The sequence below is a fragment of the Haliaeetus albicilla genome, chromosome 16, assembly GCF_947461875.1.
Source record: "Haliaeetus albicilla chromosome 16, bHalAlb1.1, whole genome shotgun sequence".
NCBI lineage: Eukaryota > Metazoa > Chordata > Aves > Accipitriformes > Accipitridae > Haliaeetus > Haliaeetus albicilla.
The window spans coordinates 18,931,791-18,954,435 of record NC_091498.1 but is presented as its reverse complement, the minus strand read 5'-3'; the positions used below and the strand labels follow the sequence as shown (position 1 = coordinate 18,954,435).

Genomic DNA, 22,645 nt, shown 5'->3' with positions numbered 1-22,645 from the left:
TTGGCTTTTGTGCATAGCAGTAGTGAAAAGCAGGAAAGTGGGCACATTCTTGTTTGGTTTGGGGGATGTGTGGTTATTTTATGCCTGTTTTATTGGTAACAGAACAGAGGTACCTGTCAGTGCCTTTTGAAGAGCACATCTATTTAAATTATTAATTTCTGGAATATATTGAAGAGAAATGCTGTATCTTTCCCAAAATGGGAATTGCATAATTGGTTCTTGTCTCCTGATTTCAGGAGGAAGGTCCAGCTGCTTTGCTTTTTATGGATAATTTCCAGTCTAATAATGAATTTAGTTAAGTGAAACTTTTGGTGAGGAGGACACTGGAGAGAGAAACTCCATTTCCCTTCGAGTTAGAGATGGCCCCAAATGCACAGTTTTGATCTTGTTTCAAATGTTTCAGATTGAGGATCTGAGTTTCAGGGCATTGTTTGAGTCCTTCCAGAAACAGGTGTCAGGTGAGATGTGGAACCTGAATTGCACAGCCTTTTGCTTGCAGTCAGTGTGCCAAGTTAGCACTGAGATTCCTGCCTGAATTTTTGTATCAGTGGCAGCTACAGAAAAGTACATTCTGCTTGAGAACTAATAGACTTTGAGAAACTATTGAGCGTGTGTTTTGAAAATTTTATGAACTGATGAAAATCCTTTAATAAAGCTAAATTGATTTATTCTTGCACTCTGGAAAACAGTAGAACATAGAAATCACATAGAAAACTGGATCTACTTGTATTTGCTTCTCTATACAGTGAAGTCAGTTATCTTATTTTCTGGTTACATGATGGCAGCTGGAAAGGATTGTTAATCAGACACTTGACAAATACACAGAGGGCTTTTTTCCTTCCTCTGAAGACTTTACTCTCATAATAGAGACTGACAAAGGAAAAGTAAAAGAGAAAATTCAATGAATAAGCCGCTTTTTGTGTATCAGACATGTCTTTCCCATTTGTGAGGAAGTTCTGTCATCCCACAGTAATTTATATGAAGCAAACTTCTTTAGCTAGGCTAGTGATGATAACAGACTTAATATTATGGAACATTTCCTTGCTTCCATTTCTGATACATTTTTCACATCCAATTTGCTTGCTCTGCTGTGAGGTATTATAAAGCATTATAGCAGGACAAAAACCTAGTTCCACTTATCCTTTAATTGTTTTTAATGCAAAATACTGTACTCATATAAAATACCCATTTATTTATATTTGGTGCCAGAGGCTAATTCATTGAACCTGGGATGTATTATTACAGATCAATGGTGTTCACTACACTTTTTCACTCCTCTTTCCCAGGTGCCTTTCATGGCCAGTTAAGAGTTTATTAATGTTAAATAAATAATTAAGAAGGGATAATTGACTTATTTTTGTGCAATGATACCAGAATGATGCTTTTTTTCTGGAAAACATCATTGTTCTGTTTTTAATGCACTGCAGAATGTGAAGCCTGCATACCCTTATGAATCATGGATAACTCATTTGTGCCAGAGATTCACTGACAGTGACCCAAACCCTGCTCTCGCTAAATGAAGAGGAATAAATAGATATGCTGTTTCATCCTACTCACTAAGAAGGGGGAAAAAGAGAGATCTTTTTTCCATCTTCTCCTCTTGTCATCATTGTAATATTCTTGGTCCCTCTAAAAGCCACCTGGTTCTATGCTGCATGGTATGTAACTCTTTTCACCTGCTCCCTGCTGAAGAGGAAGATTGACACCTGTGCAATGGGGCTCTTGTCAGCAAGATTTGCTCTCTCCCTTGCTCCTCTTTTACATCGCAGATTACCAGAGTTGCTGTGAACAGCAGTAAGGTGAAAACTCCTTGCTAATGAATTATTTCCAAGGAATGAGCAATCTGTGGGACTCCTAACCCACTCATCTTTACTTTCACCAGGAAACCAGACTGTGGTTGTTTCCTCACCTCATTCAGCATTTTGAAGAACCCTCCTGAACTCTTGTCTTTCTCAGCTCTTGGAATCTAATTGCTTTGGATTTTGTATTTTAATGAGACTGTTCTAGCTCAGGCATTCTTCACGCTTGAGCTGTTGTCCCTCATTCAAAAGCAACTTTATGATAGTAAAAATAACTGCTCATTTCCTTTCTCCTTTTGCTATTTGGACTTCAGAATTCCTCTCAGCATTCCTTTGAAAAACTTAATTTTTGCCTTTCTCTGCTATGTGTGTTACAGTAGCATCTGGAAGCTCCAATCAAGATAAGAACACTGTTCATGCTCAGTGCAAAAGCAAGAAATTGTCACTTCATAGGCTAAGCAGAGGAGAGAGACAGAGTCTAGCAGGAGAGAAGGATGGCAGAAGGTGACAAACCTTGTCAGAATATTAGTAGGAAAGCAAAGAGTGGAGCCCAACTTTCTGAATTTCTACTCAAGGAGTCTATCGACTAGATCACTCTGATGTTCTGAGTAAATATATTGTGGCTGGAGGGCTGCACAAGCTTTAAGTAATTCAGAAAATACAAGCTTGGCTGTGTACAGCAAATGGAGTGCAAATATCTCCTGCTTCTGCTTGGCTCAGGGGTCTCTCTCTTGCAAATGAGCAGTGGATACAGAAGCAGAAAGAATAAAATAGTAGTATCAGCAGGAGGGAAAGGAAAGAGAAATTGGAATTTTGAATTACATTCAAAAGGCAGGAGTGAAACAGGGTCTCTTCCAATTAGATCAGAGCCTTAGACAAAATCTGTTGTTTGGGAGGGCTGTAGTGTGCAGAGAAGGGGAATGTCATATGCATATGTGTGCACATACACACACATACACAGAGTAATTGGTGATATTGTACCCTAATTTGGAGTATAAAGAAGGGTCCAGGTGGACCGACTAACACAGCAGGTCTGTGTTTATTATCATAGCCTTTTAAGTGGTGATTTGACTACCTAGGACTCTAGTCTAGTATGTACTGTCAGTTATACTTTTTCCAATGAGACTTCATTCAGGGAAACAATTTAATATATATGAATACTATCTAAATTCAATAACCGTGCAGATTAAAAAAGAAGGTAAGAAATGCTTACTTTATGCAATTAGTAAGGAGTATATATTAAATGCAGTCATAATACCCTGACTGAACAAAGACTTAATTTTCAGCAGGCAGGAACATTAATCATCTAGTTTTGACTCTGTCAACTGAGGGAGAAGCAAAACACAACTCAATCTACAAAAGGCAAGAAAATGACTCTAGACTGCTGAAGTTGCTAGCAAAATTTTGTAGCAACTCCAATTGGAAAGTAGCAAAACATAATGCTTAGATCTAAGGAGCGAGAGAGGGTAGAATAAGAGGTAACTGGGAAGGAAAAGGAAGAGAGGAGAAATGCAGGAAAGAAATTCTAGGAAAGAGTAACTAAAGGTTTGGGATTGAGCAGGAAATGGGATGCCAAAACATGAACCTGCCAAAGATGCATTCTACTGAATAATCTGCTATCATTCTCTGATAAGGTAACTTTGTTTTCTGTATTTTCCCTTTTAACAAAGGAAATTCAATGGAGATTATACTTGTGGTAATTTACTAGTAAATAGAGAAAACAGTAGTTATTAGTCAAAGGGTAAAATGGGAAAGGGTAATGGCAAGGGTTATTTCTGAAAGCAGAGAATTAGAAGTAGACTTCAAGTATTGAAGAAAAGAGATGAGTAATTGAAATCTCAATGTTATACATTTGGAGGCTGAGAACAAGAAAGTCTGCAACAATTTGTAGTCCATTCAATGGGGGAAGAAAATTAGGAGAAGGACCTATGTAGACTACTTGATAATGAGAGGACTGTGACTGCATTTGTCAGTAAGATGATGTGATGAAGGTAGCAAGACCAGTCCCAGACTGTATGAAGTGAGGTATTTCTGGTGGAGATAAGGGTGTACTAATGTCACTGTGCAAGCTACTGTGAGACTTCATTTTGCTATCATGCTTGACAGCAAATGTCATTCAGTAAAAAATGAATTTTGCAGTGGCTACAGATCTAGCAGTCTGTTTAGGGCAGGGGGAGTGGAAAGCGACATAATTTCATAAAAGGAACCTAAAGAATTTTGCTTGTTAAGTCTTGCAAAACAAAGCTGAGGGCATGTGTTTGCTTTCTAGAAATGCATTGGAAGATAAGTTCTTATTTAAAAGGAAAGATGAAACCAAATGGGAATGAACTGGCTCTTAAGAAATTTAGATTAGAAATAAGAAATTTCTAACCATCAGAGCAGTGTGATTCTAGAATAGCCACTTAATAGAACACTTTTGAGCCCACAAGAAATAATTTTTAGAGTTGATTTTTAAGCTGTTTATGAAGAAATTATCTGATCTGGTTGCTTCTGGTATAAGAAGAGTGGATGTGCTGATGTAAGATATCATTTTCAGTCTTCTGACTTCTACAGAAGTATATAAGTATGTGCATAAATATAGAATTTTTTGTATTAGAAACTGCTTTCTTATTTGAATGCGACTACTTAAGGTTTTTTTTACCAACTCATTCCAATATTTGTGACACTGTGTTGCTGGTTTTCATCTTTTTAACTTGTCTGTTGAAGGGTTAATGTCCTAATGTGAATCTTAGAAAAGCCAACACCATGCTATCCTTTTCTTACCTCTTTTTTGGACAGTTTTAGCTAGAGCTGCTGTGCAATAGATGTGACTGAGGGTCCCCAAATTTCTGTGGTATCCTGAGTGATACTGATCGCATAACTCCCTGTAAAATGGTTGTTGCTTCCTTCATTAAGTAATCCAGGCTTTACTTAATCAGTAGGGTTAGGACCTTAAATGAGTAAATAGTAAAAGGTGAAAGGCTAATGGTGCTGCTCATAATGCATGTCATAAGGCCTTTGAAAAAGGCACAGAGAGCTGTACTGTTTGTTATTATACTACAAATTAAGGCAGATTTGGAGGAAGAAAAAAAAGGTTCAATGAGGCACTGGCACTATTTTCATGGACTCTCATGTTAGTCTCCAAATTAGACCTGGCTTGTGATTATGTCTGAACATTTCCATGGTGGATGGCCCCAAATTATTTCCAGTGTTTTTCCTTCTCTCTTTCATTTCTATTTGTCCCTCCCTGCTAGGTGTTTATGAGGACTACTTTCTTACAGCATATTGTTCTTACAAGGCTATGAGGAATACTGTCCTCTGCAATTACAAGTGTAGCCTAAGCATCAGGAAGCAGTGAACTGGGATGAACCCTCTGGTCAATATCTTGAGCACATTCTCTCCTGTTGATAGCGTTGTTGACTTTTCTGTCACATAATGCAGAAAACATGCCCAGTTATTTATGGGAGTGCGAACTTTTTGTGTACTTGGTAATTAGCAATGTAAATATATGCTGATGACAACATCCCTTCAAGATTATCAACAAACTTCAGTCACCAAGTCAGATTTAAAGTCCTGAAAGAAGCTGTAAAAATATTCTGAGTAGATCTGCCTTGTGACTTTCCATCAGGCTGTCCTGTTCCGCTTATGTTAGGCTAAATACAGTCTAAAGTCAAGGATTCTGTCATTGTGCAAAAAGCTAAGACCCCTCAGCTCTAGTATGTCATTTTTCAGAAGAACTATAACTGTTTCATGTTTTTGCAAGACCCAGGGTGTCAATTGCAAAGAGAACAAGAGTGGTGGGATCTTGCCTCTTCAGCACTGCTTTTGCCTATGCATTGGAGAATAGTTTCTTATTTCAGGACCTAACCTCAGATGGAGGGAATGGCTACTTCGTCCAGCTCATCAAAGAGCAATTTGCCTGAGGAACGAAGGGAATCTGCTTACTCACTGCAGAACAAATAATCAAGTAACATGCTGAACAAAAGAACCAATTTCCTTCATAAAGCTTGGTCAGTCAGCGGATTATTTTTGTTGTGATGTGTTTTTTTGTTTGGTTTTTTTTTTAATTCATATGCAACTCTTCTGTCTATCTCACACTGATATTCTGTAAATATAATTAAAATGAACAGGACCTGATCCAAGAGGGAATTCACTGGATGGTCTTACCCGAATTTTCTTTTTTTGCGCAGAGCACAAAACTGCCATATGGTTTGGCTAAGTGAGACATCTCAGCCCAGAGAACACATAGGCCAGTGTAGCTGATGGAGTGCATACTGCTGCTGAAATGAACTTGCAGAGATAAGCATATTTTAGGTAATGATCAGTGTCCTGTTGCAACTGGGTTCTCTCTGACCTTCAATGAGTAACAGACTTTCTTACACAGAGACAGAATGAAAAAGGCCAATAGTAAAAAAAAAAAAAAAAAAGTGCTCCATCATAGAGTTCCACTTGCAGAATTTGATAAGTTCACCTTCATTTCTAGTTTTACCAGTGGTCAAATGGAGGCTAAAAAATATAAATATGTCACTAACTCACAGTCCCCCACTCCCACTTCAACATGAATGGACTATCAAGCAGCAGGGCCAGTGGCAGAGCATTTTTTTCCTTATCTACCATATTGTATGAACTGTAGAGTGCCTAAAATTGCCTGCTGTTAAGTCTAGTGGATTCTTCAAGTCAGATCAAAGTCCACCAAGTCTGATCTGAGTCCATAACAGTCCATTTACTAAGCCTGAATATGCCAATATCACAAGGTTCACCAAGCTAATTGGTTTTGGAAATTTTAGTTACTAGTTTATAATGACACTACAAATGCAATAGTATTCATTGCAAGTATGAATTAATAATACTATACAAATATAAATTCAACACATATTTTAGTTGGTGATCATTCTGACAATGTTAGCATACTGTTTGTTCAGCTTTGCCTGTAAACCGGCCAATTAGCAGCCTTATACTGTCATTAACTTGCTGATAGCAGGGTTTATTAGCATTTTCCTCCTTTCCGTCAGGAAATTATATTCTTTTTTACTTGTCTTTACTTTCTGTGAACTCAGTGGCTTATGTGCTTGTCGAGACAGCTACTGTTTTAGCAATTTAATGTACCAGGCACAAAGTAAAAATCCACAAAACCCATTTGAAGTAGTCCTTTTGCCTTCTGACTATCCTTTCAGTTGACAGAGGCTGGAAAGGACCTGGCCCTACTTAAACTCTAACCATGCAAAGAAAATTAATATGCAATAAGTTTATCCCAGATTTTACATAAGCTAATCAGCAAGCTGAATTGGTCTGTGGTTTTATATTGTGTCTTCCTTATGTTCTATAGTGTGCCAGTAATTCTGGGATGGTATAATATTTCCAGACATTTTTAGAGGGACAACTTACAGTGAAGATTTCTCAGAAAAACATAAAAATCTGAGAAGAATGTTGGTGCAGCACTTAACACTAAATGATTTATGTGGCCTTTCAAATAGGTGCGATGAAGCTACAGTCAATTTACACATCATACCTTATATATTACCACTGTTTATAGTGTTTTTACTTTCCTTATAGACATTTCTATAGTGGTGAATGCATAAGATTTCACAAAATGCGGTAGCCTGACCACAAACGTTCAGTTCTAAGTTTCACAGGCCGGTCTTCATTTATCTCCCTGCAGAAGTTGGATGAATGCTTAACAAGGCATAAACCGTTTGTGGTTTTAATGTATTTTCTCTATGGTAGCACTGATTGAGGAGGCTGGTGGTTTGAGTAACTCCAGCATCCCAGAGTGCAGATGCCAGACTGAATTTGGTGGTACTGGAGTTTCAGTAAATGGCAAGGAGGGACCATTGTTTGTTTCAGGTCAGGTGAAGAGACCAGAAAAGTAGCAATATTTGAGGTCAACAAAACAGTTAACTTAGCACTATTGTAATACACTTGTATTCCACTTGTGATCTTTGAGTAATTCTGGTTTTGTAACCAATATTTACTTATTCTGCCCACAGGTGTGCAGGTTCCTGAAACTAGTGGTAATACCTCTATTACTTGTGCTGCATTTCTTTGTGGTTTAAGCCTACTCCTAAATTAAATGGAAATGTTAAAATGTAGAAGGGTGATCAATGCTGGCTAACAGAATTCTGCCTTCCACAATACACTTTGGTATATCTGGCTGACTACAGCGCACATTTCCTTAAGTTGTTTTGGTTTGAGAAATGTTTCAGGGCTGTAGTTTGCATTATCAATTACTGACTTAATTTGGAGAAATTGTTAGACTTTAATAACTGTAATGATTGAGTAATCATTGAGGCAAATTAAAATACTATTTTAATATAGCCTGTTAACTTTTTTAAAAACTAGGAACTAGCTTGCTTTTATCAGTGTTTTCTAAAGGTTTAAATAATTCATACTAAACTCATCTTTTGTCCTAGTCAAGTTGGATTGCTGATGTCCTACTGGAAAAGAAGAACATAAAATCAGATGGAAAAGAGAGCACAGTGCAGATCATCTGGCTAATCTTTTAGCTTGCCACATCAATTGCAGATACCAAATATTCATAGACCTCTATTACAGAAGGAATGATCTACAAAGCAAGCGTGTTCACTTAAAAATCAGGAATCTGATTCTCAGCTACCTTAAAGCTATTCTGTATCTTCTAAGCTAGCTCTCTAGATAGCTCTATAAAATTTTGCTAAAATCAGTGTGAATACAATATCATGGATCTACAAGGCTCTTTTATGCAATTCATGTAAAGAAACTTGATGATAAATAAGAGCTGTCTTGATGGTTCTTCACTAAATCCTTCCACTGAGAGTTGAGTTCTGCTGTCCATTTTATTGATGTAGAAACTGGCCCTGGGTATATTTGGTACCTATGAGTAATTTTGAAAAGACGAATTAGAAAAAAATTAGAGATTATTTATGTTCAAAGAGGGGGCTAAATCCATTCAAGAAGTTGTTTGTTGCCAATTAATTACCTACCACTAATTAGAATAATAAATCTGAGCGTAGTTGTAAGACTTGGCATTGACTTTCACTGTGGGCTTATCTGGAAGCTGTACTGAATGCTATCATTAGGATTGGTAATAAATCTGTCATAATAGGTGAAAATGGATAAAAAGGCTAAGACTGAGCAGAAGTCTTTGTGCTTTATAAATATGACCACTAGAATTATTCACGTGAATTGATCAGCTCAGACTTCAACACAATGTTATAAAACATGAAACTTTTGCACTTAGTGAAACTCAGTGCTAAAATGGAGGTATAACTCTTTTTCATTGTAACATTTGCAATTTAAAAAAGAAGTGTATGTGCTGCCAGTAAAACAGTAGTGGAGAGCTCCAAGCTGGAAGTTTTAAACAAATGATCTAGTTATTCATTCCTCACTTTTGTATTCATGTAGCACCAATATAAGACAGAGCAATCCTTTAGATGTCAATCCATCTTGTCTATCCTAAAGATCTTGTGATTCATTAGTTAACAAGCTACTTACTAGATGATAGAAAATAGCAAAAAAGAAAAGAAATGCTGGTAACAGAACTCTGAATATGATATGCCTTTTTTAAGAAATTTTAAATGGGAGGGTTTTTTTTTTATGGGAGTCTTTCTTCAGGATGTAATTTACCTGCAATGTGTTATATGGTGCAGAAACATCTGTATGAAACAAAGTCTGAGCATCTTTCAAAGCAATGTACTTTTAACATGCTGTTCTAAGTTGGTCTCAGCCATTGACACCAAATGATTTTGTCAAAATAACACAATTTTTAAAAGACTCTGTTTTTTGGCAAGCACACTAGAATTCAGAGTATTCAAATTGCTAGTTACTCAAGTTCATTTGAGTGCTCTTGAAAACTTCATCAAATATTTTACAACCTCAATTAAAATAGAATGACTTTGAAGAAATGCTGGAGACTTTCTCTTGAATTTTTATTTTGCACTGAATTATTTTTACTACTATTTTTACATGAAATGCTGCTTTTATAGTGTAGAGTCTAGATAAATTGCTTTTTTGTCAATATGCCATGATATACTAAATTCAGGAATTCTAACTGGTGGGGAACTACCATGTCTGTACATCAGGATGTCTGCCAGTTAGCCAGCTACTGTTGCTCAGTTAAACAGAACTGGGGAAAATCACACCAGTAGGGTCCCTTATGCTCAAACCAATCTTGCTTAATGTATTTAACAACCTGAAAAATAGTTATAATAGCAGGACACTTCCTGCTGATGCAGAACTTTTCAGGTTCATTTAAAATAATGTGCAAACACAAAGTCTCACAATACTGAGTCACTGAAATGTAAAATGCCAGAAGAAATTATATGTTAATGAACGTAAAGTAGTGTGTGTGAGGAGGGGAAGGGAACTGAAGAACAATCTCTTTCATAATACATATAGAATAGTGAACTCTAAATTATATATTATCACTCATGGAAAAGATTCTGAAATCAAAAGTAGTAGATTTTTCCGGATGGTAAAAATGAAACAGCTCTCTGGAAAACACTTAAGTAGAAGAGAAATTTAATTTGGGGAATTTTTGGAAAATAGGGACAGTGTAGAAAATGTAATTCAAATGTATAAATCCGTAATTCACCTGAATCTTGGTTATTGCATGCTGTTCTTGCATCACATCTTAGGACATAAGAAAACTGGAAAAAGCTTTTTGAAAAAGTGGGGAGAGTAAGTAGATGATCAGAGGAGTGAAATCACTTCTACATGGTGACAGACTAGGTAGACTGAGTTTCTCTACCTTGGAAATGAGATAACTGAGAAAAGATAAGGTAGAGCAAATAAAATACTGAATTGCACGAAGAGGGTGAACGCGGAACTATCATTTCAGTATCTCCTAGTGTACAAGAACTAAAGAGTTTGTGTTCACATCTCCAGGCAGCAAGTTTAAAACAAACAATAAGAAACACTTTTTCTACAAAAAATAATCAATGTGAGACACTGCCACCAGATGTTGTAAAGGCCAAAAGTTTAACTGAGTTCAAAAAGGGATTAATGGCTGCTTTCGTTTCATGAATTGTAAAAACATCCTGCTCAGACACAACTTCTGGCTTAGGAAGTTCCTAAACCACTAATTGCCAGAAGATGGGAAGGAGGGGTTGCTCAGCTCTTGCTGTGCCCCTTATAATCTTTCCTTATGCATCTCCTAATGGCCATGTTGGGAGCAGGATAATGGGCTAGACAGATTTTTTTTTTTTTTTTTTTTTGTCTGACCCATTATGGCTGTCTTTATTTTGTAGGTGTAGGGTTTTTTGGTGTTTTGGTTTTTTGTTTTTTTTTTTCCAGTAATGGGGAGACAAAATGGAAATTTCCAACTTGTTTTTGGAGTTCAGTAAATGCTGTCTGGAATGTGATTCTTAATAGCTAATTGGGAATGATCACACTTTTTGCTTTTCTTATTTTAATATATAAAAAAAATAAGTCTACAAATTCATCTACTGAATGCTTAGGAAGATTTTCTCTAAATGCAGGGAGAAGTGGATGAAGGTGAATCATTTATATGTTTCACTTGAGTAATCATGTTCTATGTGTATTTTAAAGAATAATGTGTCAGAAAAGCTGACATAGTGAGCAGGGGGAGTTTTCTGTGGCTCTTCTGTCTGAAGAGGTGAATGGTATTATTTTTGCCATTGTTGTGAATTAAGGAATACTAAGTTGCAATGTCAGAACATCCTAAACTCTACGGTTGTACTTCTGACAATTAGTAGGAACAGAGACAAACAAGGAGAGTTTCTTTAACATCTGTACCCTTTTTTGTACAACTCTATCATCCTTTTTTTCTCCTCAGAGTGAAGATTGGCTTTTTCGGGTTGAAGGAAATCTGAATGATTTTTTTGGTTTGTTTTTTTTTTTTTCTGACTAACCTTCTGTTCTAGGTTTTTTCCATTTGAATTTATAATGTAGGAGTGTATTTGTACTTACTAAACAGAGATTTAATCAATTATCATAGTGCACTTTAGAAATGAAAAATACATTACTCTGTGTCAAATGAGTTTATCCTGTACTGCATGCAAGCTATGTACATCATTATAAATCATGGTCTCAAACTTCTAAAGTTGGTATTTTTGTTTATTAGGAAACCTTGCTTCAGATCCAAAAAGGCAATAAGGAGACTACACATAGCAAGAAAAAAAGCAAGCCACAATCGATCATGAAATGCAATTACACAATATTCAAAGCTGAGTGAAATAAAAACCTTAAATAGCAGTAGCCTGTGAACTTTAAAATTAAACGTAGTTTCATTGTATATAGTGAAAAGGGGGATTGGATCAATGAAACAGATCTCTTTTATCTTGTTTGCTGTTGATTTATATGAAATTATACTTGAAGTGAGCCTCCTTTTCATATGTGTGTTAATAAATTTTGGTCATTTGTGGAATACTACTACAGTGGTCTGGAAGGAGATTTCTTGAGTTCAGCTGGTACTCAGTGTGTAAATGAAAGCACAAGAATTAAAGGCCTTTGGCCTGGCCATCCTTAGCCTGGCTAATGTAATTGCAGATTTTGTTCTAACAGTAAGGCTTATATAACAGCACAGAGCATTATTGCTGTGAAGCTGAGTTGCAATAAATCAGTATCTGGATTAAAAGAGTGGGGGCTATAATACAAACTTTCCTTCTGTCCTTTCTGGTATAGCAACAATCCACTAAGCTGTCAGACTAGCTGTAGGATAGCAATAGAAGTTTGGAAAAAATAATTAAGCCCAGTGTCTCCTGCTTTTGCTTATTCTCATTTCTTCTTTACTTTTCATCATCATTTCTTTTGAATCCTTTAGTATTAATCCGTCTTTCACTAGGGGAAGAAGTACTATTAAGAAGACTTGCCAAAAATTAAAACTGAGTCTTCAGCTAATGAAAACGGTCAGAAAAAAATTATTTTATTCATTGTAGATAAGACATCTGAAATACTTGCTGAGTAAAGTGCCCCTTTTGGAAGTGTGTTGTGTATGCAAATATTATGTTTGCTGGTCATGCTTGTGTTTATAAATTCTGCAGGAACTGTTTTAGGCCTATGAAAATCAAAATCCCCTAAGCCATGGAGACTTGCAGTGATTCTTTGAACTCTTGGCCTCCTGCTTTGCTTTATTACCACTGAATGATGTTGCGCCAAGAGGAGATATAATGGGCCTAGTGGGGGACAGATACTGATAAACCACTACAACCATGGTTAACTTCAGCAACCATCATTCAGAATCTTTTAAGCTTTTGCATAAAGATAAGGTAAATTTTAAAGTAATTTAAAAATACATTATGGCTTTCTTTTTAACAGTAACTCTTGTCTTTTTCCCTTAGTTCTATGTAACTCTCACTTAGATTTATATATATATTTATATACATACTTATTATATATCTATGTATTGGTTTTATGTGGCAAGGTTTTGGTAGTGGGGGGGGTTACAGGGGTGGCTCCTGTAAGAAGCTGCTGGAAGCTTCCCCTGTGTTCGAGAGAGAGCGAGCCCATACCAGCCGGCTCTAAGATGGACCTGCCGCCGGCCAAGGCTGAGCCAATCAGTGATAGTGGTAACGCCTCTGTGATAACATTTTTAAGAAGAAAAAAAAAGTTGGGACGGGGAGAAAAACAGCCGCCAGAGAGAGGAGTGAGAACATGTAAGAGAAACAACCCTGCGGACACCAAGGTCAGTGAAGGAGGAGGGGGAGGAGATGCTCCAGGCGCCGGAGCGAAGATTCCCCTGCAGCCCGTGGTGAAGACCCTGGTGAGGCAGGCTGTCCCCCTGCAGTCCAGGGAGGTCCACGGTGGGGCAGATATCCACCTGCAGCCCGTGGAGGACCCCACGCCAGAGCAGGTGGTTTCCCGAAGGAGGCTGTGACCCCGTGGGAACTCTGCGCTGGAGCAGGCTCCTGGCAGGACCTGCGGATCTGTGGAGAGAGGAGCCCACGGAGCAGGTTTTCTGGCAGGACTTGTGACCCCGTGGGGGACCCACGCTGGAGCAGTATGCTCCTGAAGGACTGCACCCTGTGGAAAGGTCCCATGCTGGAGCAGTTTGTGAAGAACTGCAGCCTGTGGGAATGGCCCACGTTGGAGAAAGTTTGTGGAGGACTGTCTCCTGTGGGTGGGACCCCATGCTGGAGCAAGGGAAGAGTGTGATGAGTCCTCCCCCTGAGGAGGTGAAGCGGCAGAAAATAACGTGTGATGACCGTAAACCCCATCCCTGTCCCCCTTGTGCCGCTGGGGGGGCTTGGTGGAGAAATCCGGGAATGAAGTTGTGCCTGGGAAGAAGGGAGGGGTGGAGGGAAGGTGTTCTGAGATTTCATTTTATTTCTCATTTACCTTACTCTGGCTGATTTGTAATAAATTGAGCTAATTTTCCCTAAGCTGAGTCTGTTTTGCCCGTGACGGTAATTAGTGAATGATCTCTCCTGTCCTTATCTCGACCCGCAAGCTTTTTTGTTATATTTTCTCTCCCCTGTCCAGCTGAGGATGGGGGAGTGATAGAACGGCTTTGGTGGGCACCTGGCGTCCAGCCAGGGTCAACCCATCACATTGATATTAAAAATGTTTTAGATATGTTTTTATGTATATATTTACCAGAGGAACTGGTCTCTTGTGAGGATTGAGGAGGGGAAATGTAAACTGAAATAATCTGCACCTATTGGTAAATCTGAAAAGAATTTTGGACGGATGATTTCTGGAGATAGACAGTGTCAGTTCTGTCCTTGGTTTGGAACCAAGGGCCAGATGGGACCCCTTGGCAGAGGTGACGCTCCTTCCTTGGGGAGGGAAACAATGCTTCCAAAGGGAAACAGAGGTCCAGCCTTAAGTGTGGTAGGCGAGAGTCAAAATACAAAGCTGGGAGTCTGCATTTTATGCAGACAAAAGGTCTGAGAGACTGCAGGAGGCAGCAATGGGCCAGGCAGGCCTCAGACAGAGGGAGTGAATTTTCAGGGTGTCAAAGGGATCAGGGTGCTGCCACTAAGGAATTTGCTGAGCTAAATGGAACAAAAGCAGAAACCATAGCCTGTCTGCAAAGACAAAGTAGGTAAAGATGAATGCAGTTGTGCAAACTTTGCTCTGTCTGGCCTCTATATGCTGTTAGATACAATGTTAATGCTAGTCACTTCTCATAAAACCTGTCTGCGTATATGGTTGGGATGAGGATTGAGGTTTGTTTTTTTTTATTAGGATCTGGGTACCACACTGTAAGAAAAAAGTCTAGGCAACTCTACCGCAAGGCTCTGGGGAACTTGGATCCATCACAAAGATGAGCTCAGAACGCTCAGCACAGCTGCTGCCTTGGGTACCACATTTTACTAGCTGGAGGATGCAAGGGCACAAAATGCATTGACCTTGTGTCAGGCTATCGAATGGTTTGGGTTGGAAGGGACCTTAAAGATCATCTAGTGCCAAAGACCATCTAGTTGCAAATATATATTTATACTCATCAAGGAGGTTTTTTCAGCCTCACTGGTTCATGTCATATTTGCTGTATTGCAAAAATGTGCTTTGGAAGTCAGATGTGCACAGAGAGCATTGAGAAATAAGGGGGAAGGTAAAGGACTGGTCAGGAAGTCGAATCCAGCTGAGGTTTAAAGGATTACAATATGACAGAAACAGATATTGCTGACAGTACTGTTCGCTGTCTTGGTTTGTCTGTGTCAGTGTGGGTGGAAGGGCTTTGGAGAGATGCTGCAAGGTAAAATTTTTTCTGTTACGTGTCTAATAGGCAAAGTGTCTAGAAAAAGCTGACAGTACAGTCCTAATAAGCAAACACACCCATAACTTTGCCCCTTCATCATATTAAACTCTGTACAAGAAACATTTCCCCCAAAAAGTGTAGTTTAAACTTCTCCTGTTTACTTAACTCTAATCTCTACTGATTTTTCACAAATAATTTTATAACAGGGTATGTAGCGTAAAGGTGATTAGACAACAAAACCCTGTGTTTGGAATAGAAAGCTAAGCATGTCGCTGTGTTACTACAAGCAAATTGTTTGATCAATTAGTTGCCTTTTGTTAATCCATTGCAACCTGGTAGATGGATGCAACTGTATGGTACTGCTGGTGGTAATTCTAAGGTTGTTTTGCTTTACCTCATTCTTCCTTCTCTTTCTTTGCCTTCTAGCATGCACTTAATTCAAATGGATTCTGTTCAGCGATGGATGGAAGATTTGAAGTTGATGACAGACTGTGAATGTATGTGTATTCTCCAGTCCAAGCCAATCAGCATTGAGAAGGATGAACAAAACGAACTTATCCTTTCCTCACAATATAGCACATGTGATAACTTGCAGCTGCTATTAAAAAGAGCTTGGATCATAAGCACAGAGTTGACCAGGATTGCTCAAAAGCTAGAGAAGAATAGATGGCAGAGAGTCCACAGCATGACAGTAAGAGTTAACTGTCATGTACGTTCAATGATAAATGAATACAATACGTTCACCAGGAATTCTTCAGAAGAAATGCACCAGGTAGGATGCCTCATCTGATGTCACATTTCTCTTGTTTAATTTTTTTATTGTGGTAATTAAAACTTACTTTAAACAGTTCGTAAGAAATCCTGACATACTGATACCTATCCCTTCTTTAAGGTTTTCTAATCCTATTTCAGTGATAGAAACATTCTTGGCTAATTTTGGATCCTATTTTATCATAGGCTTGATTCTGAATGTTAATAATGTTGACAGATTACACTGAAAAAAGTTTTGTTTTTGAGGACTACTGGACTACAATAACTACAAGCCCCATCGTGAGTTCCTTTGCATTTATGATGTAGAAAATACTACTTTTTTCTTAACTTCAGTTTTACAGAGTCATAAAATAGAATCATAGAATCATTTAGGCTGGAAAACACCTTTAAGATCACTGAGACCAACTGTTAACCTAGCACTGCCAAGTCCACCACTAAACTATGTCCTGAAGTGCCACATCTTACTTGTCTTTTAAATACCTCCAGGAATGGTGACTCAACCACTTCCCTGGGCAGCCTGTTCCAATGCTTGACAATCATTTTCATGAAGAATTTTTTTCCTAATATCCAGTCTAAACCTGCCCTGGTGCAACTTGAGGCCATTTCCTCTTGTCCTATCACTTGTCACTTGGGAGAAGAGACCAACACCCACCTTGCTACAACCTCCTTTCAGGCAGTTGTAGAGAGCAATAAGGTCTCCCTTCAGTCTCCTTTTCTCCAGGCTAAACAATCTCAGTTCCCTCAGCCGCTCCTCAGAGGACTTGTTCTCTAGACCCTTCACCAGCTTCATTGCCCTTCTCTGGATGCACTCCAGCACCTCAATGTCTTCCTTGTCATGAGGGGCCCAAAACTGAACACGGTATTTGAGGTGCGGCCTCGCCAGTGCTGAGAACAGGGGGACGATCACTTCCCTAGTCCTGCTGGCCACACTAATTCTGATACAAGCAGGATGCTATTGGCCTCCTTGGCCACCTGGGCACACTGCTGGCTCATATTCAGCCAGCTGTCGGCCAACACCCCCAGGTCTTTCTCTGCTGGGCAGCTTTTGAGCCAGTCTTCCCCAAGCCTGTAGTGTTGCATGGGGTTGCTATGGCCCAAGTGCAGGACCTGGCACTTGGCCTTGTTGAACCTCATACAATTAGCCTCGGTCCGTCAATCCAGCCTGTCCAGATCCCTTCCTACCCTCAAGCAGATCAACACTTCTGCCTGTTTAAAACTCCCATTTCATCTCTACTTGTTTTATTCAGAAGAGTAGAAGTGTGTCCATATGTAATACTATGTTTCTGGAGGATTTTCACCTAAGTATCATAAACAAGCATTATTTATTTTTAGAAAGCAATTGTGTATATGGGTATTGCTTTAAAACCACTTTCTCCTCTTTCTGCAGTTTGAAAAACTTTTATTAGACAAGTGCTCAGAATTTACAGCATTCACAGAAAGGTAATTTAAATTTTCTAGCTGAAATATTAATTTTGCTGTTTTATTATGTTGTAGAATTTCTAATGAGAAGCACAAATCTACTAACACCCTCAAATGTTTGACCTAGGCCCCTGCAGCTCTGAAAGGCTTTCTAAATGTTAGCCTCTGGTGGGTGAAGTGAGTTGCTTTTATCTAAACTGCATCCTAATGAAAGATGGGATCTGTTGTTGCACAGAGCCTAGCATAGACACAAAGCTGCATGCAAGTGGATTTTTTTGGCTTTTAGACATCAGGGAAGAAAGTCTGGCTCTAGTGATATCAGTGACAACGTTCTCTTGAAGTTTGGTGGAGCCAAGATTTCAGCTGGTGTGAAAACTTAAGTTGCAAGACTGTCATGCTACATGGTCCTGTATGCACATATCCATGTATTAGTAAATCTAACTGAAATAAATCCACATTCCTTTAAATTGCGGTTGTAGGTTTACTCAGCTCTGTGCACTCCAGGATGCTGAGACTGGAAAATAAGTATCTCTTTATAATTCTTCTCATGATATTTCCTCTGCCTAACATAAGTTACCCTGTTTCCTCCAGCACAGTTCAATCAGTCTTTTTTGATTTACTTTAAACACTGTGCAAGTCATTCTGCTCAGGGGATCATCAGGGAAAAAGAGACCATCTAATTATCAGGAAAGAACATTTCTTGAGTACTATTGCTTTTTGCCAAACCCACACAGCTCAGACTTTACTTTTATAGTCTACTATGAGACACACTGATTTAATGAGAGCTCTGATCTCATAGTGCCTGTCCCAAATCAGCCCTCTCCCTGCTCAACTGTTTGACAAAAAGTTGTTATAGGTGGGTGAAAGAAAGGTAAAGCTGAAAAGAGAACCTACTGTGTAGGTGGAGACACCGATCAACCAAATGATATCTTCCATTACAGTGGCCTGCCTGGGTGGAATATGTTTTGACAATTCAAATGAATATATTTCTGTGAGGAAGTATTAGTTATTTCATTTGAATTATATAAAGTTTTCTATCTTTATCTCCTTTCTTCAGTTACAGCTAAATGTCACTGGTTACAGGATAGTTTTACTAACTCTGTAAAGCTGCTGTATGTAATCTTTCTGCGTAGAAGGCCAAATTTTACTTTTGAGTATGCTGTTTAAATTTAAATGAACTCTACTTATCTGGACATACATCTATTTTGGGTCCTTATCCTGCTATCATTAAGAAATGAAAATTATTGAAAGCACTTCTTTGGTCATGAAAGATGGATGGATATACACAGCTGCAGTTGAAATGCAAGCATCCTAGGGTGACTATTAGCATAAGTGGAAAAATAGCAGAGTTACGCTGGTATAAAGACACAGCATCTGCAGCAAAAATTGGTCTGCGGTCTGTGAAGTACATTGTGATGCCCAAATTATTCATTAATGTCCACTCTTGTCCCTTGGTATACTTACTACGTGTAGACAAAGCTTTCACTAAAGTCTGGTATGATGCTAACGGCACAAAACCAGTGTCCTTCTCAACAGCTGAATTCCGATTATATCCCCACAGACCTCATGACAATCAGCTTGATAAACCAATAGTTGTCTGTTGGATCTTTTTTTCCTTCACTCCTTTCCTTTCTCTTCCTTTTCAGGTGCATACAAACTGAAGATGAACAGATACTGAAGTCCATGAAATCTTCTATTAATGAAACGCTCACTAATGTTGCTCAGTATTTTGGCCAGTTGATAGAGCTGGTTTTAACACATGAGGCACAGGTTAGTTTATAGTTTAAAAAACAGTCTTTCAAAATTGTTGAATCTTGAGGGAGAGCATCCATTAAGAGAAGGATTAGAAATACAGCTCTCAATTTTCAGCAAATTTATGATCAGTAATTCAAATAACTTGCGAAGAGATTTAGGTGTTTGTGTTTTCAAATTCTCCAATAACCTCAAATCCCAAACAAAATGATTTTATGGTTCACTATGTTACTTTTTCTGATGTCTCCTTCATTGCAGAACATCTAATTTCTGGACAATGTCTTGTTAATAAAACCTTTGGACGCATTTTCTCTTCCTTTCATACAGACACTACTTTTCTTTAGAAAACTTGAAAATCAAGTCTCTCCTGCTCTCAGTGATTCTCACTAAAAGCTAAACTTTTTAGAAGATGTACATATAGCAAGTATATTATTACAGAACACATTTTAACCAGTGCATGTCTTAGACTCTAGGAAGTAGTGATAAAATACAGTGTGTGTACGGGTTATATACGTGTGTGTGTAACTTTCTAGAAACACTGCTGTGTCATTGCAGGCATGATGTATAGTTTCCAGAGGTGATTAAATGTAGATAAATACACTGAGTAATTAGGCTGAGACTACAAATGCATTATTTTTTTTCCATTAGACCATTCTTGAAATAGCAACAACTTGCAAGTCTAACCAATCTATCTTGACTTACACTGGTTTCTTTCTTGAGATCTCATTAGAAATCCCTTTGCACCCTCTAATCTTCCTCAAATAAAAAACCCTAAATGTAATTATGCTCAATTAATTTGTCCATATTTTAGAGGTGATGTTATGCTAAAATTTTGTGTTGTCCCTGGAGAAAAAGAAATGAGACTTAGTGAAGAGGAAATAGTTAAATGGTACTTACTACAGTGCTAAAACAAAATTAATGCACGGTATTGGACAAATTCTAATGTACCTTGATGCATTCAGATAAAAAAAGTTGTGGCTCTTTCAGAAACATCCCTTATAGTTTTAAAAGATTATTACTAAGAGGTAAGAATCTCCAGAATACGTTTGCAGAATTATAGTCAAACCAACAAGGTACCTGCTAAAGTTCTTTGGTTAGGATTTATAACTACATGAAATGCCACATATGAGTTGAAGTGTGCTAATAATTTTGAATATTGAAAATTCAGTAAGTTGTGTTGTTTTGATGCTTATTCTTTTTTAATATGAAGAGCAGCTCTTATTGCTAATATTCCTATCTTGGGGCACTTTGGCACCTACTGATACACCTGAAATCCTAATTCCTTTTTCTTTTAAGGGAGCAGAATTAATAACTCTGCATTATCTCGTGTGTATTTGTGTGGCTGAAGACTTGGATTAGAGGTCATTAATAAAAACACTTTTAAGAACAGTTTTCTGAGCCATTCGGTCAGGCTGCGTGCCCACTTCTGCCATACAACCGCATTGTCTGAGGGTAGTTTGCAGCTCTGGTACAGACCAAGTATCTGTGTGAGGGGCCAGAACTCTCAGTTTAAATTGTGTACTCAAGTACTTTCTTTTCTAATCAGCATATCAGGATTTTATTCAGGATAGCTGCATATCAAAATGTGAACTGGTAAGTTATGTCTTTTATGGAACATTTTTCTAATGCTAAAGGTGGGAGAACACAGCCTCTTAAAGGGAAGATAATTGAATTTTGTATAAATAACAATGTAAAATGTAGGATAATTACTTGCACTTTCGAAGTTTGGATTAAATATAAAAATGCTTACCTTCTTCCTCCTAGCAAACACAATTAGTTCTTCCTCTAATGATCTTATGTACTTTCAGAAAGAGTAAAATTAAATAAAATTCATATTTTTGACAGCTGTGTTTCTCTGTGAAGCTGCAATGGCACACATGCAAAAGCAAGATAATTATTTGCAAAGATAAAAATATTTAACCTATTTCATATATTGGATAAATAAACTATATTTCTCTACAAGAATTCCTGGTATTGGACAATGGCATTTTCTGCATAGACCAAGAAGACTGATGAACCCTGAGCCTTAGAAATTAGTGTTAGAAAGGGTATAACAATATTCCTTATAAATAAGGTAGGAAATCTTGTATCACCTACAGCTTCTTACACTAAGACAATTAGTTGCCTTCTGAAAATTTTAGTTCAATCCCAGGCCAAACCCAATAATAATTTATTAAGCAGCTGAAGAGTCCTTTATTGAATGTTCTCACATGCATATGTGTTCACTTACTCTGTTCATATTCATTTTTAAATATCACTATTCCTGGTTACATCTATTCAAATGCAATGATAAATGTGTTATGGTGTTATCAGTCTGACTCCTGCCCATGGTTTTTTCCTTTCTTTGGGTGAGAAGCAAGATGATATGGATTAAATGGACTAGTCTTTCTACTCTATCATATCTTTAAATATAACACTAACGTTTTTCATTGGAAGTAAATTATGTTTATTATCTTATGTCACACAGAACCTGCTGAGACAAATAGAATTGTCCGATAGTATGTACATCACTGAGTCAGCGATTAGTAGTTTATTCAGCCTTACCCAGGAAGGTTCTCATCTGTGCCGTATCATAGCTAAGGTAAGGGGATATACACTTTTAATCCCAAGTAAACCAGTAATACAAGTGAGTTTTTTTTACTTAACACAGTAGAGGTTGTGAGTTTTGAAATGTACAGTACAAGATGAAATTCTGTATTTCAGGAGACAATCTAGGTTAAAGAACAACAAAATTTACTCTGAGAAACTATTATTTTTAGTTCTTTTGCTGCTTTTGCAAGCCTTACTCTGCAGAGTTTATTACCACAATTGTCTGATTATATTAAAAAAAAAAAAAAAAGGCTGCAACACCCCAAATGTTCAATTTAATAAAGCTCAGTGCCTGTGCAAGCAACTGCAGTAGGATGGTAAGCTCCAACAGGCTTCTGGGCATTGATTCAGCTACAGTTGTCTTTGTGCCACCTGAGTTATTACCACTCCCTTCAGCATCTTGGGCATCTTTTTATTGTCTCTCCTGACAGTACTTTTAAAGTACCAGACACATACATGGAGAGAAACTTTACAATTAGCCATGCATATGGCTGAGTATGCAGAGAAACAGCAAGACCTCTTCAGCTATGTGTACAGAGGAGGTTAGAGGTATTATTAAAGATGTAATTTTAGAAATACTTTGCATCTGTTATTTTCCTTTTACAGAGGAATGTACAGAGTTACTTCTGGCAGCGTGTGTTCATGTTTCCTGAGTAGTTAATGCTAACTTTTGTTACAAATGAATTGTTCTGCCAAG

General features: G+C 37.9%; 1 protein-coding gene across 4 annotated transcripts in view; it reads left to right on the top strand.

Annotated features, from left to right (window-relative positions):
• The window catches only part of INSC (INSC spindle orientation adaptor protein), a 150,301-nt gene that overhangs the window by 63,229 nt on the left and 64,427 nt on the right, over window positions 1-22,645 (top strand). For all 4 annotated transcript variants that reach the window (XM_069803762.1, XM_069803764.1, XM_069803763.1 and 1 more), the window contains exons 3-6: window positions 15,844-16,189; window positions 17,576-17,628; window positions 19,254-19,377; window positions 21,827-21,940. In XM_069803762.1, the coding sequence (XP_069659863.1) occupies window positions 15,844-16,189; window positions 17,576-17,628; window positions 19,254-19,377; window positions 21,827-21,940 (637 nt within the window). The remainder of the gene's footprint in view (window positions 1-15,843; window positions 16,190-17,575; window positions 17,629-19,253; window positions 19,378-21,826; window positions 21,941-22,645) is intronic.